A 27513-nucleotide genomic window follows, 5' to 3' on the forward strand; every position below is an offset into this window, starting at 1 on the left:
ATGCTGATATCCGGCAGAACACCCAACAATCCAAGTTGTCATCTTCATAATGCTTTCACACTTACTAAATGAATGTGATGAAACTTGTTGCTCTTTCTTTGATATTCTCTATCTCTTCTGTTAATCATAGCTGGTAAGGATTCCAGATGAGCACCACTGAAGAATTGTTCGAATGAGTGTTTGTAAGTCACTTCTTTTGCGAATGAGTTACAGTTCGAAAGGATTCTTCCGATGAATCTCAGTCTAACATCTACTTCTCCTACAATTAATTTTGTGAAGCAATTCCAGTTTTGCGTAACTTCTATCATATTACTGTTTCCAGTGATTGATCGTCAACAGTGTTATTGAACAGTGCATTTTGTTGCACTTGCTGCTATTTGCAACTTTCCCATATACAGCAGCAACATCCGAAGCAAACCTTGCAAAACTTCTAGTATTATCCATAAGACATTTATAAGTATTTTGATAATAATGGCCCAATAACACTCCTTTGGGGTATTCCTGAAGTTGCTTTTATATGTGAGAGTTTCACTCCATCAAGAACAATGTGTCAATTTCTTTCTGCTAGGAAGTTCTGAATACACTCAAAAACCTGGTCCAGTATGCATTAAGCTCATCTTTTTGTAACTAAGTGACAATGTGGATCTGTACTGAAGGTGTTTTGAAAGTCAAATAACACAAAATCAACCAGGGCACCATTATTTACTGTCCTCTGAATGTCAAGGACAGACAGGATGAACTCAGTTGTTCTCACAATTTATTACAAGCTGAAGAAATTCACTTTATACACATTTTTGTTTCTATTTGGTGGATTAAAGTAATAAAGAAATAACAGATATTTCATTCAGGGAATGCACTTGTACAAATACCTGGATGTATGACTCTGTAGCTTTATGAAATAGAATGCTCTCATAGGCATATTGCATATAAAGCAGATGATGGGCCTCAGTCCATTGGTAGAATAATGGGAAAATGTAATAACAATGCAAGGAATAGGATATGTCACCTACTGTAAAGATGACCCGTTGCTTTGCCGGCAGGCAAATTAATTCCTTCCCCAAATTTTTCTTTTGTTTCCTTTACTGCTTGCTCAAAATGCAGATTGAATAACATTGGGGATAGGCTGCAACTGTGTCTCACTCCCTTCTCAACCACTGCTTCCCTTTCATGCCCCTCGACTCTTATAACCGCCATCTGGTTTCTCTACAAATTGTAAATAGCCTATTGTTCCCTGTATTTGACCCCTGCCACCTTCAGAATTTGAAAGCTTTTTCTAAGTCTACAAATGCTATAAATGTAGGTTTGCCTTCCTTAATCTGTCTTCTAAGATAAGTCACAGGGTCAGTATTGCCTCACGTGTTCCAACATTTCTAAGGAATCCAAACTGATCTTCCCCAGTGTCGGCCTCTACCAGTTTTTCCATTCATTTGTAAAGAATTAATGTTAGATGTGGCAGCTGTGACTTATTAAACTGATAGTTCGGTAATTTTCACACCTGTCAGCACCTGCTTTCTTTGGGACTGGAATTATTATATTCTTCTTGAAGTCTGAGGGTATTTCACCTGCCTCATACATCTTGCTCACCAAATGGTAGAGTTTTGTCAGGGCTGGCTCTCCCAAAACTATCAGTAGTTCTAATGGAATGTTGTCTACTCCCGGGTCCTTGTTCCGACTTAGATCTTTCAGTGCTCTGTCAAACTCGTCACGCAGTATCGTATCTCCCATTTCATCTTCATCTGCATCCTCTTCCATTTCCATAATATTGCCCTCCAGCACATTGCCCTTGTATAGACCCTCTATATACTCCTTCCAGCTTTCTGCTTTCCCTGCTTTGCTTAGAACTGTGTTTCCATCTGAACTCTTGATATTCATACAAGTGGTTCTCTTTTCTCCAAAGGTCTGTTTAATTTTTCTGTAGGCAGTATCTATCTTACCCCTAGTGATATAGGCCTCTGTATCCTTACATTTGTCCTTTAGCCATTCCTGCTTAGCTGTTTCGCACTTCCTGTCAGTCTCAGCTTGAGATGTCTGTATTCCTTTTTGCATGCTTCATATACTGCGTTTTTATATTTTGTAGATATTATGTATTGCAAGAATAAGTCCCATCTGCACAGCTCAGAAATGCTGGTGGTCAAGGTAAGGTTCCAGCTGGCCCAGTTAGTGAAGCAGCCATTGAAATCGAGCATGTTATGTTCCGCAGCATGTTGTGCCACAGGGTGGTGTAGTCTGCTTTTGACCCCTGGCGGCCATCTTTGGTCCCTGCATGCTCTGCCAGACAGTGCTCTTCTCTCCCCCCACCCATACCATGCCATCCCTTCCCTTTCTCCAGCCCACTCCAGATTGCAGTTCACATGTCTGTCACATTCCAGTCGTAGCTGCGGGTTGTGGCATCTGAGTGTGCATGAGGTGTGTTTGTTTTCTTTGCTGATGAAGGCTTTGACTGATAGCTGCATGTATAACAGTCTTTTCATTGTGCCTGTCTGCAACTCAGTGAGTCATCTTTACAGTGAGTAGCAATCTCTCCTATTACTCATACTGTTGTTATTCCAACCTGGAGTTTCCATTGTTTGAGAAAATGTAATAAGTTTACAAAGGAAGAATACCTGCAGAACACCATGTTATCCGGCCTTGAATACTGCTTTTGTATGTAAGACCCAGACCAAATAGGACTATAAGGGAATATTGAGCATATGCAAATAGGGTGAAAATGAATGTTGATTACAGATTTGTTTGACGCATGGGAGAGTGAGCCTAAGATACTTGAAGACAGGTGCCGAATATCTTGTGAAAGCCTGATTACATAGTTTATCAAGAACCAGTTTTAAGTTAAGAAGCTGGTAATATACAGCTGCCTCTTACATATCATTCACGTAGTGATAGCAAAGAAAAGATTACACAAATTACTGTGTGCACAGAGGAATTTAAGCAGTTATTATTCTCGTGCCCCATGTGTGAATGGAGCTGGAAGAAACCATAATACGGAGTGCATGGAAAGTACCTCTGCAATGCACTTCACAGTGGTTTGCAGAGTATTTAAGTAGATATAGATTATTAAAAGTTAGTTAATTAGAAGACTTTTCATAATTGTTGTACTAGTTTGCAACCTGTAGATTTTACTTTTGAGATTTGTTTTAGTCATTAAGTATTTTTATGTGTTTCTGTTAGCTGTATTGTATGATAGTGTGTGCTGTACTGATTTTTTTACAGCTCTTGAACTAGCAGAAATGAAGGGTCATCCTAAGTCTGAAGAATTACGTAACAAGTATATGAAATGGTTATTGGAATCAAAACAGGAAGACAAAGCAGGAGAAATTAAAGAAAGAGAAGGAGACTATGAAACTGCACTTAACTTGTATTTGAAATCTAATATGCCAGCCAAAGCCTCCAGGTATTGAAATAAAATTTTAATTATCTTCATATTTACAGTTCAGTAAGCTATCTTATGTTGTATTTACGACACACTCCTCATTGTGGGGATGTTTTTGCAGTGTTTGAAACAGTAAAGCAGAAATAGTGAAATGGTGAAGATTTGTATTGGCTTCTGAGGTGCATTGAAAAAGCTCAGTTAGTAGGAGTACTGTTAAAGGAAGGTACAGAACCATATTGAATTTCCAACTCCATTATTGATTCATCTTCCATGTTCCATAGTTCTCATAATGAATGAAAACTTTCATGGATTCGTAATGGTTCCATTAATACATTAACAAAGAGAACCAGTTATTAGAAACTACATTAAGAATGAACCATAATTGAACTGCTATAAGCTATTTTTTTCTTATTCAAGCTGAGTTGACTACAACAGTAAACTTAGCAGAAATACCAGTTTGAAAAATACTGTTGCTTTCTCATTGCAGTGGAGCAGCACAATATCACTATGGAAACAAGAGTAGGTGGTGCAACTTTATTTGGCAAGGCCATGCCATAATCCAGCATCTAAGCCAGCCAAGGGCTGATATGAGTCAGTTGTGTGGTATAATCAGTTTGGCTTAGATACTCTTAACGTGGATCTTTTTTTCCCATAACAGAACCTTGTAAGGTGTAGACTCGACTTTGTTTTGGAATACGAACTTAAATTAGCTTGCACTCTTTCTGAGGCACGAAACTACCCATGCAGCCCAGAGTTGGCTTATTATGGAAGAGGATGTGGGGGCTGTCAGCTTTCTGGCACCAGCCACACTATACGCCATCTACCCATGGCCTGCTTGACTTTGTAATCAGTCACACCAGCAACTGGGCACATTGGCAGTGCTGGTGCCCAGTTGTAAAATTGCTTCATTTGCCAAGCATGCAACAGCTGCCCCCATTGGTGCACAACATTGCCACAGGTGTGGCAGAAAGGGACACTTGCAGGAGGTATGTTACATCAGTTCAATGCAGCTACATCCAACCTATGAAAGTGTACCAAGTGAGTGATATATCTGCAGAAGTGCTGAATCCTCATGATGCAACCCAACAAATGAACTTAGATGACATCTTCAACTTTTGTGGTCCTGTCCTCCTCAGTTGCGCGTAATGTGTAATGTGTAAGAACTTAGATGATTTCATAAGCAAACACCCTGCAAGTTTACTTTTGGATACTGGTTCTTGTGTGTTGTTAAACTAGTCTCCTTACTTTTGTTCATTGTTGCTGCAGTTGCAGGCAGCCAAGACAAATCTTTAGGCCTATAGCCCCATCATGTGTCCTTGCTATTAATGTTTACAGTTTTACTCACAACCAAGTCACTCATCCAGTAATTTTTCTGGTGGTAGCTGACCCAACATGGGCAATGTTTCTGGAATAGTCTCTTCACATGCTTTTTGAATTTACAATCCATGAAACAGCAAAATGACTAAAATACAACCTGTACATGTGTTCTTTAAGCTGCTGTGTGTGACAGATTTACTGTGCAATCTCTTAGCCAGTGGACTTGAACAAAAGTCGACTTTTCAGTTGCCATGCACATGGACACTGCACCTAATGCCTGTATGGTTTTCTAGCAACTTACAGGGTCTCCTTATTGAAGGCTGCATCAGAGCTCCTTAACAGCCTTTCTCACTGCACTCACTCAGTTGTGTTGCGTTGTGCCATCCACCAGTGCATGTCATCACTGAGGCCTTTTCCTTCCGGGTGGCCAGCCCCAGTTGGGCCTTGTGAATTCAGATGCCACTCAACCTGGTCCTGCAGGTCTATCATGCAGGTCTGTGATGTTTTCCATGGGCTCCACCCGCATAGTTTGGTCGTGCCACAAAAATTAATTTCATCTCCGTCATTCTGGTTAGCAGTCATCTGGTTCTCCGCTCCCGTAAACCCTCTGGTTGCAGGGTGACTCGTACAACTTCCAACAAAACTTGTTGTGCCCAGGCCTTCTGTAACAGCACCCACAGACAGCAATGTGATGCCACTCACAGTGGTGGATCCTCCGGACCACGCAACGCCTATGTTTTTCTCTGTTGATGGTCAGGAAAGGGTCAGTCATTATGGAAATTGCATAGCTGGCATAACATTACTGACAACTGCAGTGATGCCACTAGTCAGACGATAGTTGTCATCAGGAACACCCTCTGACAAGACCACATCAGAATCTTGCATATAAAGCAGCCAAATGCTGGTCTGATTCACTTCTGATAAGATTTAAGATCTGTGGATCATGTGACCAGTTTGGCTTAGGTACTACTATTTTGACCTCTATTTGTCATAAGTGGAATTTTAATACAGAATAGACTGGACTTTGCTGTGTAATATGGGCTTAAGTTGGTTTGCATTGTTTCCAAGGAGCATGCTGTATATATCTCTTGTAAATTTACTGGGTTGAGTCGTTAGCTATATTAAGGAGTGGCTGCTTGTCTTGCGTTGATAGCTGTTAACAGGAATTGTCAATTCTATAGCCTAGAGAAACAGTCTCAAGAAGAAATGTCTGATGTGGAATGTTCATAATTTTCTGTTTTATTGGCTCCCAATTTTTTTCTCTGTCCCATGGGTGCTTATTGATGACATTTCCACCAAAATACAAAATCTATGTGATGCAATAGACAAAAATATGATGTGTAAAAAACAAAGATGATGTGACTTACCAAACGAAAGCGCTGGCAGGTCGATAGACACACAAACATACACACAAAATTCAAGCTTTCGCAACCAACGGTTGCTTCATCAGGAAAGAGGGAAGGAGAGGGAAAGACGAAAGGATGTGGGTTTTAAGGGAGAGGGTAAGGCGTCATTCCAATCCTGGGAGCGGAAAGACTTACCTTAGGGGGAAAAAAGGACAGGTATACACTCGCGCACACACACACACACACACACACACACACATATCCATCCGCACATATATATATATATATATATATATATATATATATATATATATATATATATATATATATATAAAAAAAACAAAGATGATGTGACTTACCGAACGAAAGTGCTGGCAGGTCGATAGACACACAAACAAACACAAACATACACACAAAATTCAAGCTTTCGCAACCAACGGTTGCTTCATCAGGAAAGAGGGAAGGAGAGGGAAAGACGAAAGGATGTGGGTTTTAAGGGAGAGGGTAAGGCATCATTCCAATCCCGGGAGTGGAAAGACTTACCTTAGGGGGAAAAAAGGACAGGTATACACTCGCACGCACACACACATATCCATCCGCACATATATATGTATATCTAAAAACAAAGATGGTGTGACTTACCAAACGAAAGCGCTGGCAGGTCGATAGACACACAAACAAACACACACACAAAATTCAAGCTTTCGCAACCAACGGTTGCTTCATCAGGAAAGAGGGAAGGAGAGGGAAAGACGAAAGGATGTGGGTTTTAAGGGAGAGGGAGAGGCTAAGGAGTCATTCCAATCCTGGGAGCGGAAAGACTTACCTTAGGGGGAAAAAAGGACGGGTATACACTCGCACACACACACACACACACACACACACACACACGCACACACACACACACACACACACACACACATATACATCCACACATATAGGTATATGTGTGGATGGATATGTGTGTGTGTGCGAGTGTACACCCGTCCTTTTTTCCCCCTAAGGTAAGTCTTTCCGCTCCTGGGATTGGAATGACTCATTACCCTCTCCCTTAAAACCCACATCCTTTCGCCTTTCCCTCTCCTTCCCTCTTTCCCGACGAAGCAACCATTGGTTGCGAAAGCTTGAATTTTGTGTGTGTGTTTGTGTTTGTTTGTGTGTCTATCGACCTGCCAGCACTTTCGTTTGCTAAGAAGATGCCTATGTGAATTACAATTGAACTGAAATTGGTTTTCATTATGACAGTAAACATTAAGGATGAAATGTTCTTAAAATCGAGTGTACGAATTTGAAGATCTTTGAAGAGGCCTCATATTTGATTATTTGCTTTACACAATACTTGTACTGCTTTCTTTTGCTTCACTTTAGATGCACTGCTCTGGAAGAAATTTTTGTAAGACAAAAAGCAGTGAAAAAAAGGGTGATAAACCGGCTCTGTTGTCTACAGCAGAATACAATGAGATATATTTCTAATGGCAAAATTCACTCAGTTACTTAATTTTCAGAAACTTGTGGTGTGAGCATAATATATACTGTGGTGGCCCACATGCAGTCACATTTGATAATGAGACTTGGTGGTGTATCAGCTAGAAATGGCATTTTGATGTTACCCTTGTTGAGCCTCCTGATAAAGAATGGAAACTTCAGAAGGCTGTTAGGGCTGACCACTAAACTAGGCTGTGGCAGTCACACTTCAGGAGTTTAGTCAGTGACCATGGACAATGAGCTTTTCCAATGTAAGAATACTGCTTCTCTTTGCAAAAAAAAATCATTCAGTGTGCTGTAGATGTCACCAAGAATTAGAACACTCAGGAATGAGGACTGGATTAAGATACAGATAAACAACAAGCCAACAAATCATAAAAAAGATCATCTGTACACACGGCATTAACAATATACTTCCACTATACTACTTAATAATATTTGACCTGACACCAGGTAACATGACCTAGTAATTTTACGGAAAGCACATACTTAAGGAAAAATCTGCTTATCTCACTCATATTAAATAATTGCTTTTTATCTTCAGTTAGTTGTTTCCTACATCTTGATTTTATGGTGATATTATTCAAAGAAAATAGTTACCTAAATCTGTAACAACAGGAGTCTGTTTGCAATAGACTATTATTTCTCATGGAGCTTTACTGTGGTTTCTGTTACTTGGCATATAGCTGAATAGTGTGTTTTACTCTATGAAAGTTAAGTGATTGATCGATGAGAGTGGTTGCATGGTAGACAGAAATACATAATCCCTCTTACGCAGGGATGTGAGGTATAGCTGGAAAGACTGTTGTGTCCTGTCATGGAAACCAAAGTGGTGCCATCCTCACTGGCAGTAATGGGTCCATATTGATGGCAAAAGCTATTTCCATTGCCATAGTTGTTGGAGGTAACAGAATAGACTGTTATCTTCTAGAAGAAATATCTGATGTGGGATCTTTATAATTTTCTGTTAAGTTTATATAGGTTCCCAAATTTTTACTTTATATCTGATGGGTGCTTATTGATGACTTGTCCACCCGCAGTGTGTTTTATCAAGGAGGAGTTTGAAACATTGAACTCTAGATGCCATGGAGACAGGTTCTGTCATCTCCAAATGAGGGGACCAGAATAATGTTGGTTGTGGACAACTAGCAGCCAGTGGTGAGTCTGACAAGAAATCCTGTGAATGTTTTCAGAATGGAATAATTGCTCTGTCACATAATAAATCAATCATTTGGTGCAGGCTGCTTTCTGGACAGGCTGAAGTATGCAGAAGTTTGATCTATCCATAAAAATGGCAGACAAGAGTGATATCTTAATGTTGTTGTTGTTACCACTCCCTGTAAGCTTGGAATCTGCATAAGGATTCTAGAGCTGAAATGTTGAACCAGATTGTGAAAAGTTACATATAAAATGCCCTAGTAGTACAACTCATGTCCAAGGATTGTGACCTTTGCTGTTGTCATGTAGTTATGACTGTCCTCAAGATTGTGACATAACTTTTATAGTTGGTCAGCTCTATGGTTGAAGAGTCTGTATCTTTGGTATGAAGAGATAGAAGATCCCCCATTGTCTGTGTTATTTTATGAAGGTAATACACCATACCTACAAGAGGGATGTCATTAACGGCAGAACAGATTTTTTTCAGAAGTACAATATTATGATCCATACACTTAAATCGTGCAAGATCGTAGCATGTTGTAACAACTTAGCTTTTGTTATATAACTCTGCTGGGACTTGATTTATGAGATCATACAGGGAAAATACTTCATGAAAGTCAGTCTGTGAATCAGTTGACTCTGCTTTGAAATAAATAGTCAGTAATCCATTGTAGTCTTCATTCTCTAAAATATTTGAACAATTTGAACAGAGTGAAACACATCTGCAGTTAAAAGTGATTTGCTTATTCCAATTTTTATAGATGAGTCACTATTGCGTATTTAGGTTTGTCAGGAAATATGTCTCAACAAACTGACTATTCACAGGCAGACTGCAATGTTAGTCCTATCTAGTCACTTTAATACTCTGCCAGACACACCGTCATAGGCAGATCACATACTACTTTTAAGCAGCATGATTAATTCAGTCATTCATTTTGCTCTGTGTATCCTACAATGAAGGAGAATCTTCAGGAATGTGGACTGAGCTAAGTTATACATTAATTAATGTAGAGTAACTGTTAGAACCTACATTGATAATTAACCAGCTTTAATCTACTATAGCTAGTATTTAAACCAAGTTTGAAATAGTGAAATCAACACAAATACTGGTACTTTAAATACAAGCTGCTGCATCATTAGTTATGACAGTTAGTTGCAGTTTGCCTCCTACTTGTAGTTTAATATCTGCATGACAAAACTGATATTTAACCGACAGTTACATTTTTGTCATCTCCTTAAGGTGCCATATTATTTAAATAATGCTGTCACTGTTATAAACAGTACCTGTTGCATTACATGTTATGCATTTATATTTGATGTTCCAAAAGCATGTTTAAAATTCATTCATTCAAATTTGTTACTGCTGTGAAGAAGTAATCATTTAAGTTGGTAGTCTTTGGTTTCAATGTGTTATCATTTCTTCTACAGCTGTTATTCTTGTTTATTAGTGCTCCAAATTGTTTTCACTGTATTCTTGGAGTATTTGTGTATAGCACATGTGTTATGCTGTTTTGAAAACAGATTGATGGATTTTGCAATACGTTGGTGGTGATGTTTTATCTCTTGACTACAGCTTTTCTTCTGCTTTAGAAAGTTTTTTCTCAGTCTTACACAAGATACTTTAATATCACATGTTATCTATCATTTACATCTACCTTTCTTTTAATATTACTTTTGTTTGTTTTTAATGGAAAACAGTAGTTAAAATGCCAAAAGAATAGTTTTTTGTGAAAACTATATGTTTTGTATGTTTTTTGGCCATAACATGATTTCTGCCCTGCTTGAATTCATGCTTTTAAAAGTTCACCTACATAATATTCTCCTTGCACCATCCAGACTAACATGTCTCTGGTCAGTAGCATCTTTGTGAGACTGTGCATGTCCTCAGCCTATTTCTTCACCACATGATTCACATTCTTGTAATTACCCCTGCTGAAAATCTTATGCTGTGTAGTCCATACCACTATTCATTGCAGCCCATCACTTGTAAGAGTTGTTTCATCACTGGGAAGTTAGCTAGTTGTTGACACTTGGCACAACAGATGTGTAACCTTTTTCTCAGTTTCTATGTCAGCTTGATGCTGACTGAACTGTAAGTGAGAATGAATGGAATACAGTCTTTAACGGTCAAATGTAAGACCTTGCTGCATAGGACACTCTCTCAGACAACTGCTCTAACCTTGGTCATTACATTATGATGTAGATTTATTTATTTAGTTTGTCTCTTCCTCCAGCACTATTAACTGAGAACAAGGAAAGTAGGATCCTGTTTCTACACAAGTGCTTCATTCGTACCATTCACATGGATAAAATTGGGCTAATTTTCTGTGGATCATTTTTCAGTCTCCTGCTTCTACCCATTTCTGCCATTTCTTTCCCAATCCCTATTATTATTTTCTCTTTATGACATCATATTATATTTCGTGTTTTCTAATGTTGCTTTTTCATTTTCTTCGACATATGCTTGTTGTTTCCTTTTTCCTTGTTTATTCCTCCTTTTAGCCCAACATAGACTGTCTTTGAAAGTGCCAATAGTCCTCTCAGCCACATCCATTTTCTTAGCTCTTCAAATTTAATCTCTTACTAAAATTTCAAATCTGATTTGCCATATTTTCTGGGATGTTGGGTGTATATTGACTGGCTTTCCCACTGTTTTTGTAAAAAACCTCAAATGATGTAGTAAAAATACAAAGATTTTTGAACAGTTCCCAACACAATATTGTACTGAACATGTTTGTGCCATGAGTGGCAAATGTGCAGTTTGTCATAGGTTGGTTTACAGTTTAGTATTTGTGTGTGGAATTTGTGTATTGTAGTTCCATTGGACTGATGGCAGTGTGACAAAGTAAGAGTTTCCTAGTGAGGTTGTTCTATGAATTTGTAGATTGTGTTTAAAAGACAGGAATATTGCAGGACAAAAGCTGAAGATTTGTGCCCTACAGGTAGAGTCTGAGACTGCAAAAATTGAGATAGAGCAGATGGGGGGGGGGGGGGGGGGGGAGAAAGTGGGATGTGGGAAAATGTAACAAGAGATGGAAAATGGGGAATAGCTTGTGTAGTTTTGTTACTATGGAGCTAAAGGACAGATACAGCATTCTGCCTGTTGAAAGAGAGGAGCCTCATTAGCTGTAGAAGAAACTAGGGTGCAGCAGATCATCAATAAGAATTTACTAGAGAGGGATGACACTAAGATGAGTAGAGAAAGAAAGATCTTGCTGCTAGGTAAGTTTTACGGGGGAGGCCAACATGTTGTTGTTGTTGTGGTCTTCAGTCCTGAGACTGGTTTGATGCAGCTCTCCATGCTACTCTATCCTGTGCAAGCTTTTTCATCTCCCAGTACCTACTGCAACCTACATCCTTCTGAATCTGCTTAGTGTATTCATATCTTGGTCTCCCCCTACGATTTTTACCCTCCACGCTGCCCTCCAACACTAAATTGGTGATCCCTTGATGCCTCAGAACATGTCCTACCAACCGATCCCTTCTTCTGGTCAATTTGTGCCACAAACTTCTCTTCTCCCCAATCCTATTCAATACTTCCTCATTAGTTATGTGATCTACCCATCTAATCTTCAGCATTCTTCTGTAGCACCACATTTCGAAAGCTTCTATTCTCTTCTTGTCCAAACTATTTATCGTCCATGTTTCACTTCCATACATGGCTACACTCCATACGAATACCTCCAGAAATGACTTCCTGACACTTAAATCTATACTCGATGTTAACAAATTTCTCTTCTTCAGAAACGCTTTCCTTGCCATTGCCAGCCTACATTTTATATCCTCTCTACTTCGACCATCATCAGTTATTTTACTCCCCAAATAGCAAAACTCCTTTACTATTTTAAGTGCCTCATTTCCTAATCTAATTCCCTCAGCATCACCTGACTTAATTAGACTACATTCCATTATCCTTGTTTTGCTTTTGTTGATGTTCATCTTATATCCTCCTTTCAAGACACTGTCCATTCCATTCAACTGCTCTTCCAAGTCCTTTTCTGTCTCTGACAGAATTACAATGTCATCGGCGAACCTCAAAGTTTTTATTTCTTCTCCATGAATTTTAATACCTACTCCGAATTTTTCTTTTGTTTCCTTTACTGCTTGCTCAATATACAGATTGAACAACATCGGGGAGAGGCTACAACCCTGTCTTACTCCCTTCCCAACCACTGCTTCCCTTTCATGTCCCTCGACTCTTATAACTGCCATCTGGTTTCTGTACAAATTATAAATAGCCTTTCGCTCCCTGTATTTTACCCCTGCCACCTTTAGAATTTGAAAGAGAGTATTCCAATAAACATTGTCAAAAGCTTTCTCTAAGTCTACAAATGCTAGAAACGTAGGTTTGCCTTTCCTTAATCTTTCTTCTAAGATAAGTCGTAAGGTCAGTATTGCCTCACGCGTTCCAGTGTTTCTACGGAATCCAAACTGATCTTCCCCGAGGTTGGCTTCTACTAGTTTTTCCATTCGTCTGTAAAGAATTCGTGTTAGTATTTTGCAGCTGTGACTTATTAAGCTGATAGTTCGGTAATTTTCACATCTGTCAACACCTGCTTTCCTTGGGATTGGAATTATTATATTCTTCTTGAAGTCTGAGGGTATTTCACCTGCCTCATACATCTTGCCCACCAAATGGTAGAGTTTTGTCAGGGCTGGCTCTCCCAAAACTATCAGTAGTTCTAATGGAATGTTGTCTACTCCCGGGTCCTTGTTCCGACTTAGATCTTTCAGTGCTCTGTCAAACTCGTCACGCAGTATCGTATCTCCCATTTCATCTTCATTTACATCCTCTTCCATTTCCATAATATTGTCCTCAAGTACATCGCCCTTGTATAGACCCTCTATATACTCCTTCACCTTTCTGCTTTCCCTTCTTTGCTTAAAACTGGGTTTCCATCTGAGCTCTTGATATTCATACAAGTCGTTCTCTTATCTCCAAAGGTCTCTTTAATTTTCCTGTAGGCTGTATCTATCTTACCCCTAGTGAGATAGGCCTCTACATCCTTACATTTGCCCTCTAGCCATCCCTGCTTAGCCATTTTGCACTTCCTGTCGATCTCATTTTTGAGACGTTTGTATTCCTTTTTGCCTGTTTCACTTACTGCATTTTTATATTTTCTCCTTTCATCAATTAAATTCAGTATTTCTTCTGTTACCCAAGGATTTCTTCTAGCCCTCGTCTTTTTACCTACTTGATCCTCTGCTGCCTTCACTACTTCATCCCTCAAAGCTACCCATTCTTCTTCTACTGTATTTATTTCCCCCATTCCTGACAATTGCTCCCTTATGCTCTCCCTGAATCTCTGTACAACCTCTGGTTCTTTTAGTTTATCCAGGTCCCATCTCCTTAAATTCCCACCTTTTTGCAGTTTCTTCAGTTTTAATCTACAGGTCATAACCAATAGATTGTGGTCAGAGTCCACATCTGCCCCTGGAAATGTCTTACAATTTAAAACTTGGTTCCTAAATCTCTGTCTTACCATTATATAATCTATCTGATACCTTTTAGTATCTCCAGGGTTCTTCCATGTATACAACCTTCTTTCATGATTCTTAAACCAAGTGTTAGTTATGATTATGTTGTGCTCTGTGCAAAATTCTACCAGGCGGCTTCCTCTTTCATTTCTGTCCCCCAATCCATATTCACCTACTATGTTTCCTTCTCTCCCTTTTCCTACACTCGAATTCCAGTCACCCATGACTATTAAATTTTCGTCTCCCTTCACAATCTGAATAATTTCATCATACATTCCTTCAATTTCTTCGTCATCTGCAGAGCTAGTTGGCATATAAACTTGTACTACTGTAGTAGGTGTGGGCTTCGTATCTATCTTGGCCACAATAATGCATCCACTATCAAGGTACCATGTGACAAGTATTTTAAAACCTAATGTTACAATACCAGAGAAGGAAAGTTGCCACTCACCATATTGTGGAGATGCTGAGTCACGTTAGTGACAGGAACAGTGGAGAGTCGGTCAAGGAAATGGTTGGTATCTTTTATATAGAAGGATAGGTTCTGGCTAATAGATTGAAAGTGTTGGGAACGGTAACCGGCCACAATGGGGCGTCCTGGGTGGTTGGGTTTATGGACTTTAGGGAGCATGTAGAAGGTGAGAGTGCGGGGAGTGGTAGGGGTAAGAAGAGAGATGGACTCTGGGGAGAGGTTCTGGGATGGGCCTAAGTAGTAGTGACTGGAGATCCTTCTGGATTACTGGAATGGTTTGTAGGTGGAAGTATCTGACAGCTGACGGAGTCATTCTGCCATGTAATCCTCGCGGATCAAAACAACACTGGTGGAGCCTATGTCTGCAGGTAGGATTATAACGTTGGGATCAGTTTTTAGATGGTGGACTGTGATTCTTTCTGCAGATGTAAGGTTAGTTTGCATATCGAGGGATTCGGGGAATGATGGTGAGGCAAGGTTCGAGGTTAAGAAATTCTGGAAAGTTAACAGGGGGTGGTTTGGAGGCAGTGGGGGTGGATCACAGTTGGAGGGAGGAATGAACTGAGTTAGGCAAGGTTCAATATTGGTCTTTGGTTGAGTCTGAATGGTCAGGTTGGTGGCGAAAAAGTGTTTCCACTGTAGGGACCCGGAGAAGGAGAGAAGGTCTTTAACTAGTCCTACATTGTTGAATTTGGGAGTGGGGCAAAAAGTGAGGCCTTTGGAAAGGACTGATATTTCTGTGGGGCTAAGGTTTCTAGAGGAAAGTTTCATAATGGTCTTGTGGGTCTGTTTAGGTGTTGGGATCTGTGTGGTGGTGGGAGGGAGTTTTGGAGGGTGGGGTGAGTGTAGTAGGTCAGCAAGATAGGGTTTGTCAGCAGTGAGTGGGCATGGGGGAGGTTTGGACGTTGTTGTAGAAGTGGTGGACAGTGGTACTCCAAAGTGGGAGTAGGGTGAGCAGGATGGAGAGCTTTTTGAGGTCGCGTTGTGTATGTCGCTCAAGTTCCTGCAGGGCAAGAGTTTCAATGTGTGTTATGGGTTCCAGGAATTTGGGATTACATAGCAGGAGAATTTTGTGGATGGAGAGAAGGCACTGCAAGGAGGATTGGACTTGGTTGATATGGGTTTGCAGGACTATTTTGGTGAGGGCTAAGGATTGGCAGAACCTGAACAGGTGGAGGTCGTTGTGGAAGGGGGCGTGGCAACCAGCGATGGGTAATTCGATGGTAAGGCCATTAGGGGTCATTTCATGAGCCAAGCAACAACACAGGAACAGTATGTGGGACTGGGATCTGACTAGGGATAAGGAAACTTTTCTGTATTGACGCAGATGGAAGGAGCAAAAAATGCAAAAAATTACGTAAGAAAGTAGAATTACATCCAAAAAATTACGCAAAAATACACCCAAATACATGTGAAAAGTACGAAAAGGACGAAATGTATGCACAGGGGGGGAAAATGAGGTGAAATCTAAGGAAGACAACGATAGTGGAAGGCGAAAACTCACTAAAATTGGTGAGAAGTCACAAGGGTCAAAGTAGGGAATAACTAATGATTAATAAATATATGTATATTACTATGGGTAGCAGCTTTGAGGGCGGATAAGTGTAAAGAAGGGGGACGGCAGGAGGTGGATTTAGTGGGTGCGAACAGGGATGGAACGGAGAAAGTGTGGGGGGTGGGGAGGGGTTCGTAGTTAGAGATGTAAGATCGTATGGCACTGGAAAAGTGCAGGGGATAACATGCAAAAATACGGGAACTGACACGGGGAGCGTGATCAGTTTGAAGGCTTAATTATATTGGCGGGAGTAATGTGGGACATAAGATGGTGCACCAACAATCAGCGTGGTCTTGAGACTGTCTGTTGCATGTGGCTGAGATGGTTGATACAGTGTGGCTCATAAGTAGAGCATGCAGTGCGGTTCGTAAGGCAACAAGAGAAACACAGGAGAGAAAAGAAAGAAGGATGGACATAGTATAGCAATGCAAAAGAAAGTTGTTACAAAGGAAAGCAGCACAGGGTTAAGATTGAAGAAAAGCCATCAGGCAAAAATCAAACAATGGAAAATCCAGGATAGAATGTAACAATACCAGAGAAGGAAAGTTGCCACTCAAGATATAGCAGAGATGCTGAGTCGCGATAGGCACAACAAAGAGATTCACACAATTATAGCTTTTGGCCATTAAGGCCTTTGTCAGCAGTAAACACACACACACACACACACACACACACACACACACACACACACACACACACACACACTCTCGCAAATGCAACTAGCACACATGTCTGCAGTCTCAGAGAACTGAAACCACACTGCGAGCAGCAGCACCAGTGCATGATGGTAGTGGCGACTGGGTGGCAGTAAGGAGGAGGCTGGGGCGGGGTGGGGGGTGGGGGGGATAGTATGGTGAGAGTCGCGGACAGTTAAGTGTTGCAGTTTAGATGGAGGGCAGGAGAGAAGGTGCAGAGGGGGGAGGGGGAAGTAGCAGAAGGAGATAAATAAAAAGAAATTAAAAGACTGGGTGTGGCGGTGAAATGACGGCTGTGTAGTGCTGGAATGGGAACGTGGAGGGGGCTGGATGGGTGAGGACAGTGACTAATGAAGGTTTAGGCCAGGAGGGTTACAGGAACGTAGGATGTACTGCAGGGGAAGTTCCCACCTGCACAATTCAGAAAAGTTGCTGTTGGTGGGAAGAGTCCATATGGCACAGGCTGTGAAGCAGTCATTGAGAAGAGGGGTATCATGTTTGGCAGCGTGTTCAGCAGCAGGGTGGTCCACTTGTTTTTTGGCCACAGTCTCTCGGTGGCCATTCATGCGGACAGGCAGCTTGTTGGTTGTCATGCCTACATAGAATGCAGCACAGTGGTTGCAGCTTAGCTTGTAAATCACATGACTGGTTTCACAGGTAGCACTGCCCTTGATGGGATAGTTGATGTTAGTGACCGGACTGGAGTAGGTGGTGGTAGGAGGATGTATGGGACAGGTCTTGCATCTAGGTCTATTACAGGAGTATGAGCCATGAGGTAATGGATTGGGAGCAGGGATTGTGTAAGGATGGACGAGTATATGGCGTGGGTTTGGTGGACGGCGGAATACCGCGGTAGGAGGGGTGGGAAGGATAGTGGGCAGGACATTTCTCATGTCAGGGCATGACGAGATGTAATTCAGTTGCTCCAGTCCCGGATGGTACTGAGCTATGAGGGTAATGCTCCTCTGTGGCCGGACTGTGGGACTTTGGGAGGTGGTGGGAGACTGGAAAGATAAGGCATGGGAGATTTGTTTTTGTACAAGGATGAGAGGATAATTATGGTCAGTGAAGGCTTCAGGGAGACCACCCTCAGTATATGTTTTGAGAGGGACTGCTCATCACTGCAGATGCGATTACCAAGGGTGGCTAGGCTTTACAGAAGGGACTTCTTGATATGGAATGGGTGACAGCGGAAGGGGTGGCAGCTGTCGAAGTGGAGGTATTGCTGGTGATTAGTAGGTTTGATATGGATGGAGGTACTGATGTAGCCATCTCTGAGGTGGAGGTCAACATCTAGGAAGGTGGCTTGTTGGTTTGAGTAGGACCAGGTGAAGCAAATTGGGGAGAAGTTGTTGAGGTTCTGGAAGAATGTGAGTAAGGTGTCCTCACCTTCAATGCAGATAGCAAACATGTCATCAATGAATCTGAACCAGGTGAGGGGTTTAGGATTCTGGGTTTTTAGGGAGGATTCCTCTAGATGGCCCATGAATACTGATATTGACAATATTTCTTTTTTTGTCACATCAGTTCGTTATTTCAAAGGAGGCACATGCATTTGACATATATTTATACAATTTATATGCATCTTTGGATGAAGATTGTGTCAACCTATTGTGCTATTGAATAATTACTAGAATATAGCTTCTGTCACCTCCATATTGGTTAGATTGTTGCAGAATAATTATGAACTGCTACAAAATGAAGAAATTGTTTCAAGAGTGATCTCTGCTTTAGTGAAAGCTCAATTGTATGAGCAGGCTGGTGATCTGTGTGAGAAAGTAAATGACACAGAAAAAGCCTTCCAGTACTACAGAAGAGGAAATGCATTTGCGAAAGCTATTGAATTGGCACGATATGTGGCACCATCAGGTATGAGTTCAAGTACTTATAAAGTTTTTGTACCTTTATGTGGAAAAAATGTCCAAATGAATGTTAATATTTATGCACTTTGAAAATATCATGGATAAAAAATAATATTTCTGATATACAATAGTAAATTTTTCTTTGAAATTTAAAGTGAGAAATAGTGTTATCATGATTTTTTTAAATTGCCATGGTAAATGAGTCCTGATCATCTGTGACAATATTATTTTTTTGCCTTATGCCTGCTGTAATGTACTGGAATATTATTATATCATAAAATGTAAATATGAATTTGTTATGTTCCCTGTATAGGTGTAAGTATTTCCAGATTTGAGTTTTCCCAACTTTTCGTAGCTTTAACTTTTGCACCTGAAATAATGTATTATGACCATGTCATTGCAGCTGGATCGGACTTTTATGATATTACAGGTTTTGAGTATGTTGGAACTGAAATACCTCAATATGTATGGGACTCTCATTAATAAACACAAAGACTTCCTTCTGTTACTATCTCCATACATTGTCACAAAAATACAAAAACTTCTTCTATTCGAAGCTTTAAAACATAGGGAACACACATATAAATTGTGTTCTCAAACTGTGACATAAAATTGTAACATGAATGAATCTCATATGTCTTTTTTTTTGTTTCTGCACATATGTCGCACCATATTGTTACAGTGCATGCATTTGTTCTGGCATGTTGCATTACTTTAGCATGGGCTGATGATACATGGAACATACACAAAAGCCCACTTAGTTACTACTTTGTCTTGTGGAGTCTCACCTTGAACTTCTGGAGCAACATTCTGTACACTCGTAACATGCAAAAACAAATAACAAAACCACCAAACAGTTTCATACGCTTCATTAATAATTTACTATACTGTATAAATATCATGACCATCATTTGTCAGCCAAGTAGACAAAGAGGTACACATCAGTTTACTAGAGTGGTATGTAACAACACATACTCCCCCCGCTGAGACAGATGATGTCTGTGTGCATGTGCTTGCTTGTGTGAGTGAACGTGTATAAAATGTGTGTTTCCTTTTATGAAGAAAGCTTGGGCTGTAAGCTAAATGTGGGACAGTCTTTTCATTGCGCCTGTCTGCAACTCAGCCTGTCATCTTTATGGTGAGTAGCAGTCTTATCTTTTTCCTTTTATTGTTAATATTCACACCTGAAGTTTTTATGTTTTGATTCCTTTGGTACTTACTTCTAATATCATATGTAACATCACTGCTTAACTCTAGAGATTATGTCAGTAGGTTTTTGTTGATTTTCAGTTCAAAACTCATTTAATCGTATTCCTAATATCACACTCACAGCTTTTAATTGTTTATAATGATAGTGTGATCATATATATGCCTCACATTTTTTCATCTTAAATCAAAGTATCATTTACCTTGAACAGTATCTTATTTTGTTTTGTTAGTACTTAGTGTTTGGTACTCCTTATCATCTGTTGCACGGAAGCATAGACACCAGCAGTTATAGTACATACTATTTGTTCATTTATTTACTTTTCTTTTGTATGTATACAACTCTTTATACCATTCTTATCCATAGCATTTATCTTCAATTCAATACAATACATACTTCAAACAGATCTAAACATTTAGTAAAATACTTATCAGAACCAAAATTCATTAATATAGGGGTTCTGCAAGGTGGCATATTAGGACCAATACTATTCCTGATATACATTATTGACTTTCCCAGTAGTGTTACTCAAGGTGAAAAAATACTCTTTGCTGATGACAGCAATATTATAGTTACTGAGAAAACAAGAGAACTCCTTGCCGAGAAAGCAAATGAAACTCTCAAGGAAGTTTATGATTGGTGAATAAGCAATAAAGTGACATTGAAAATAACTAATGCCATGAATTTCAGTTTGAACAGGGAAAAATGGCAATGTTAAATTAAATGTAGATAGCACCTGTATAGACTGTGTAATTTCTAGGAATGAATATTGATTCTCAGTTGAAGTGGTGTGAACACACAAAGGTACTTGCAAACAGAATGTCATCAGCATGTTATGTCCTTAAGAGTCCTATCATCAGCGTGGAACATGCAGTGTCTTTTAGTTACATATTATTCATATGTACACTCAGTTCTTAGCTGTGGCATTCTTTTTTGGGGAACAAACATACAAAATATGAACACAATTTTCAAACACCAGTAAAGAGCCATAAGAATAATAACCAAAAATACTAGTCAAGCTCATTGTAAATATCTGTTCAAAACACTGGGGATTTTAACTGCTCCATGTGAATACATTTACCAGTCAGCTGTACACATAAAATAACGTTGGTAACTACAACTCTGTCCATGGCCATGCAATAAGAGACAGACTCAACTTACATTTATCAAGAAAAAATAAACATAAAACTCAAAACAGCATTTTCTATCAAGGAATAAAACTGTACAATAAATTACCAAAAGAGATTAAAGAAATTTCAAAAATACACTTATTTATAAAAGCAGTTAAAAAGTACCTGTTATGCAATACATTTTATACATTGAAGGATTACTTAGATAAAACAGAGTAGGGGTTTGATAAAAAAAGTTATATAAATAAGTAATAATAATAATGATTATAAAACATCCAGCATTCCACATAACACCTTCACTTTATGTTTTTTCCGTCTTTTTTCCTTTCTAGAAATACTTACCCCCCAAGCTATGCATAGCACAATACTAACACCTCTTTCTCTTTCTGAGCTCCATATCTCGCTCATTATGGAAGGATGCTGACTCAGTTTTTCAGGATAGCAAATGGGAAGTTGCGGTACGGAAAATGGCCCAGAGATCACCAGGATAGCAAATGGGAAGTTGCGGTACAGAAAATGGCCCAGAGATCACCAGTGTGTGTGTGTGTGTGTGTGTGTGTGTGTAGTGAGTGAAGTGTTATGAAGCAATGTGCATATAGGGTGTGCAATTTCATTTTATTTTATTACCTTCCTGTAAATCATTTACATGATGTAGGAGTTGTCACAACAAAGTTATCATACAAGTACAAGTACTGCAAAAATAATAATGGAATATCACTTTAAAGGCATTTTACAAGTACAAATTTGGACATATAAATTAAAATTTTTGGCAATAAATTTACACACAATCAGAGTACTCATCTATTTCGTAGAAAGTTTTGCTTAAAAAGGAATTTTTAAACTCAGTCTTAAATTTTAATGTGCTATTTTCTTCATGTGCACTGGCAGAGCATTGTAAAGTTTTATTCCAAAATAACTTACATGCTTTTGGGTTTGTGTTGTCCTTACCCTTTTTACATACAAATTCTTACGACTTCTTGTATTATAATTGTGGCAGTCTTCATTTGTACGTGGATTTTTTCATATGTGCTCTTGTACACAGAATGCTTTTAAATATATACAGTGATGGCATTGTGAGTATTTGTAGTTGTTTGAAAAGGAGCCTACAGTGAGTTCTTGGAGAATTATGTATTATGATTCGTATAGCTCTTTTCTGAAATTTGAAGATATCTATTAAGCTTGATTTTGTTTTACCCCAGAACACTATGCCGTAAGACACGATGGACTGAAAGCAAGCAAAATACACTAGTCTAGTACAGTCTGTGCTGCATACTCTAGATAATATCCTCAATGCAAAAAACACCGAATTGAGCCTGTGTGATAAATACTTGAGATGGTCTTTTGATCAATGTGCATGCCCAAAAACTTTGTGGGTTGCACACTCTCTATCTCCTCATCAATTAGTCTTAACTGGAGGTCCATATCTTGGGTTGCTTTGCCACACTGTATACATTTTTGTTTACTTAGCTTAATTGTTAACTCATTAGCATTAAACCATTGTTGTATATATATATATATATATATATTTCAGGACTATGTCAGTTGTAGTGTTTAATGATTTTTTATCATCACTTATAATTAAGCGCATGTCATCTGCGAACAACATTATTTTGGTGGAAGTATTTGGATTTTTTAAGTCATTTATATAAATCAAAAATAATAAGGGACCAAGAACACTGCCCTGAGGGACTCCTATTTCCAATTTCTTTGCATCTGAAACCCACTTGATTCTCTGATTTTTATGTTATGCGATGATTTCTTCCACCTGACTTCTATCTTGAAAGTAATATTCAAACCATTGCCTTACAACTCGCCTTACACCTATTGGCTACATATTGTTTAACAGAATTTGGTGATTTACTGTATCGCAAGATGTAGATAGGTCTAAGTTAATTCCCGCTACCTATTTTTTATTGTCAAGATTCCTGACAGTCTCTTCAGTATATGCAGGGATAGCTGATTCTGTGTTGTGGCCCGAGAGAAAGCCATGTTGATTGCAGTTCAGAAGTTTGTAAGGATCTAAGTAATTTATGATTCTGGTTTTCATTAATTTCTCTAGAAGGGAGAAGGGATCTGAAAGACAAATTGGCAATATGTACCTGGGGCTTTATTTTTTAAATTGGTCTAAACTTGTAAATACTTTGACATGTCCTATATCCTTGTAAAAAGAGATATACAGATGGAAAAGCTACTACTACTACTACTACTACAATACCATTTCTTTTACTCTTTCAGTTCTAGATATAAATGAAAATTTCTTAATGACAAGCAGTTCATAATTTGTCAGCACTGATTCTTACTGATATTTTTGTCTCTTTTGGTCACTGCAACCAAACAGTTGGAGTAACATATTGCATAACTAGTAACTTTTGAGTTTTGTGTGCCACAGTTTTTCTAACTCCCAAATACTGATAATGGTCAGCACACAGAATTCGTGCACTTACCTCATTCTTGGCAATTCTCTCACATAGTATAATTAATTGATCATTACAACTCAGGTAGACTTCTCTAATCTACCGTTTTAAAAGTAAGACCAAAATCTTTAGTATTTTACCTCTGTAGAAACTGTTACATATAACACCTCTTTCCTCACACATCATTCAACACTACTCACAGCAATGGTGTCCCTATATATATTTCTCCCTTTCCTCACCACAGGTGTAGCTACACTTCACTTGGTTCGCATACCCATCTTGCTTGTAATTTTACATGTTTCTTCTTTTCTCTCTACCCATTTATTTTGAGATAAATTTGATCATATCTTATTATGACCCTGTACATGATTGCTTGGCTTTCTTTCTTTTTGTGTCTTAAGTAATCCTCTATTCCACTTTAGCTAGTAATATGACTTATCAGTATCTCATTGTTTTTAATATTTTTTTGATCTTGAATTACTCATAATCCAAACCGGTGCCAACTTAAGTGGATATGGATGTTCACAATACCTTTTTGCTCTAATTTGGGTGTTAACTAATTATAAAACATAATCTAAACTCAATACTTCGCTCTTCCCCTCCTCAGTGTGACATCGCTAACAGATGCACATTATATTATCAGGTGAATGTATGAAAGTTACATCCCAGACTGTCTCCCCTGAGTCTGTCTCTCTCCTCACCCCTACCACTCCCTGCACTTATACCTTCTACACGCTTCCCACAGTTTGTAAACCCAACCACACTGGACTCCCCGTTGTCGCTGGTTACTGTGCCCCCACAGAGAGAATATCTGCTCTTGTGATCTATTTCTTTCACCCTGTTACATGTAACCTAACCTCCTATGTAAAAGACACCAACCATTTCATCCACTGACCGTCCACTGTTCCTGTTCTTTTACCACCCAGCACTCTGTTTGTCACTTTGTGTGCTATGTTCCTGTACACTAACATCCCCAATTGCTGCTGCTGAACATCACCTTTCCCAATGCCAGACTGTCATCAAACCTAGAATCACCTTCCTGATCAACATGACCAATTATATCTGACTCTGATTGCTACAAATGTTTACTGTGCACACTGTGCTATGAATTATGAACTTGCAGTTTCCACTGCCACTATGCTTAATAGAACTTTGTATGCTAAACTCATGCTTATTGGGTGATTAGTACTTGGACTTTATTCCATTTAATCAAAAACTATCTCATATAAATTTCTATTGTGAATCACATCAGTATACTACCTAGAACTATTACTCTTTGATTTGTAGACTAATAGATAATTTGCATCTATCTTCATGTTCCTAAGAAGGTAGCGCCAGCATCCCCCGCTGACTTCCACCATATCACCGTCTGCTCAGTGCTCGCTCGGGCCGTTCACAAGGTCATAGCATCACACCTGATGTGGTTGAATGCTCTGGACAGGGGTCAGTGGGCATTCATCCCTCGGGAGGGGATGCTGGAAAATACCTTCCTCCTCAACCTGATCCTCGGAAAAGTGATTCGCTCCTGTTGGTCTGTCTACATGGCATTGCTCGATATGTCAAAGGCATTTGACTCCCTTAACCATGCAGCTCTTGGCCCTGCGCTAAGAGCTCATAGTTTAGCGGATGAATTCCTTTGTGGCGACAGTCGACTGCCAGTAACTTCACCAGCGAAGCGCAGAGTAAACGGTCTTTGGAGACTTGAGCTTCTTTGGTAGTCCCGTCTGCGACTTGACTAGTGATACACGTGTCGTGAAATTGTGCATTGTTTTTCTTGTGTTTCTGTAAATATACGAACTGTAATAAAAGTGCCTTATCGTAATAAGTTGGAATTTTTGGTGCATGGACTGTCACTATAGCCATAAAAACCCACACCTTCATTACTTCCTGCACTGCTACGATGATGAGCTGATGGTGATAGCGAGCCCCGCCGGTGAGAGTAAGGTCGTGCAGCCTTCCAGGGGAGTCCGTCAGGGTGAATCTCTCGCTCTCCCCTCCTTTTCACTTATGTCAAAGACCTCGTCCTTCACCAGCTTCCCTCTCATATTGGTGCCCATGTCCTTGGCTGCCAGATCAATGAGTTGGCTTTTGCAGACAACATCCTACCTCAATGCCAGGGGGTGGGGGGCTGCAGACCCTCATCAAAAATGTAGCCAGTTGTGATATCTTATGATCTTTGTAAGACTTTCAACTTTGTGGATCACAAAATGCTTTTCAACAAAGTGTCCCAATCTGGCATGAAAGGGGCAGCAGGAAGTAGGCTGAAACCCAACCTCCAAGAGAGGAAGCAGTAGGTAATTTTGGATGAGAGCAGCAAAGCAAGTGAGGGAGCCCCCCAGTGATCCGTCCTTGGTTCAGTGTTTATAAATATAAATGTCTCACTTTGTCTGGAGATATACTATAAACCCCCTATGTATCACTACTGAAGGCATTGTGAGGACAAGATTGTGTTAATTGCAGCACACACACAATGCTATTTAAACAATCATTCTTTACATTCCATACATGAAAGAAATGGGAAGAAGCCCCAATATGACGGAAAGTACCTTCTGCTATGTGCTTCACAGTGGTTTGCAGAGTATGGATGTAGATGTGTGTGTATAAAACATAAAAGTTCACTTTGTTTGCTGATGATACTAGTATTATGATAAACGGTCCACCAGTCTGGAGGAAGATGCAAAAAATTACTTATAGAACTCCTAACCTGGTTAGAAGTAAACTCACCATCAGTACGCAAGAGGAAAACTATTTAAGTCATGTTAAACTCTGATCACAAAACTCCCAAGGGAGATACCTGTTGTACAAGACTGTCAATAAACACAAAGAACATATTGCACCACATTCTTCGGCCTCCACATAGATAGCAACATTAGTTGGAAACATCATGTCCTGTAACAATAAAAAGGCCAGTTTCATCTTTAGGACTACCTCATATATTGAAAAAATCAGTCTCGAAAAGTCCGCTTACTATTGGTACCTCTGTTACATGCTTTGGAATTGTCTTCTGGGGCAATATACTCACATCAAAGAACATTTTCTTTCTGCAAATGGAGGTTATCCAAGTTATGTCCAGAGTTCCCACAAGAACATCTTTTTGCAATCTTTTTAAGAAACTTGGGACACTTGCTGCAACTTTCCATTATATTTATTACACTATGAGCTTCATGGTAGACAATCCTGTGCAGTATGGAATCAATTAAATGTACTATGATCACAATACAAGAAGGAAGGTTAACGACCATTTATTTATTTTTATTTATTTATTTATCCATCCGTAGACAATAAATATTGTATGGATGTTGTCCAAAAGTACATGTAAATTTATGGGAAACAATATGTGCAAAAGGAACACACTAAATTGTACATTAAGTAGTACAAAGAGTAATACATACAAAATTGTACAAAAAAATGTACAAAGAATAATACTTGGTCATACAAGACACAGTAATACAACTTTTTATACATGTATACTGCTTATTCTGTTTGCCCTAAGGCTTTACTTTTGTCATCCCTAAACAGGAAGCCCTTATGTTCCCCACAATAATTCAGTAAAGATTTTACCACACTCAACAGCTGTCCATCACATTCAAAAAATTAACAGAAACTTTAGAGGATGAAACACATTGTTTTCAGTTTTGCCTTAATATAAACAGCATCAGAATTATTTATTGGCCTAAATAGTCATTTACCGAGTAAAAACATTGTTCGAGTAGAATTTCTTTAAATTCTACTTTAAATCTGTTTTCATCTTCTAACTTTCTGATGTTGGCTAGCAGTTTGTAGTAGAGTTTTGTATCCTTATGGCTCACAATCTTTTGTGTGTGTGTTCTTTTTGTTCGCCGAGTATGAAGTGCTGTGCTATTTCGAGTATTGCAGTTATGCAAGTCGGCATTTGTCTGAAAATCTACAAAGTGGGCCCTAACATATAAAATACATTTGTATATATGTAAGGAAGGTACTATTAGAACTTGTTGAATAAGGGTTTGCATTGTGCCTGTGGATGATTGTGTTATTATTTGGATAGCCC

The 27513-nt window shown here is 39.3% G+C and overlaps 1 protein-coding gene across 1 annotated transcript in view; it reads left to right on the plus strand.

Annotated features, from left to right (window-relative positions):
- Positions 1-27513, plus strand: part of LOC124789262 (intraflagellar transport protein 172 homolog) — a 282278-nt gene that overhangs the window by 197489 nt on the left and 57276 nt on the right. Inside the window, exons 15-16 of the mRNA XM_047256559.1 lie at positions 3208-3388; positions 18540-18742. Coding sequence (XP_047112515.1) covers positions 3208-3388; positions 18540-18742 — 384 coding nt within the window. The remainder of the gene's footprint in view (positions 1-3207; positions 3389-18539; positions 18743-27513) is intronic.

This window comes from Schistocerca piceifrons, chromosome 3, assembly GCF_021461385.2.
Source record: "Schistocerca piceifrons isolate TAMUIC-IGC-003096 chromosome 3, iqSchPice1.1, whole genome shotgun sequence".
In the NCBI taxonomy this organism is placed as follows: domain Eukaryota; kingdom Metazoa; phylum Arthropoda; class Insecta; order Orthoptera; family Acrididae; genus Schistocerca; species Schistocerca piceifrons.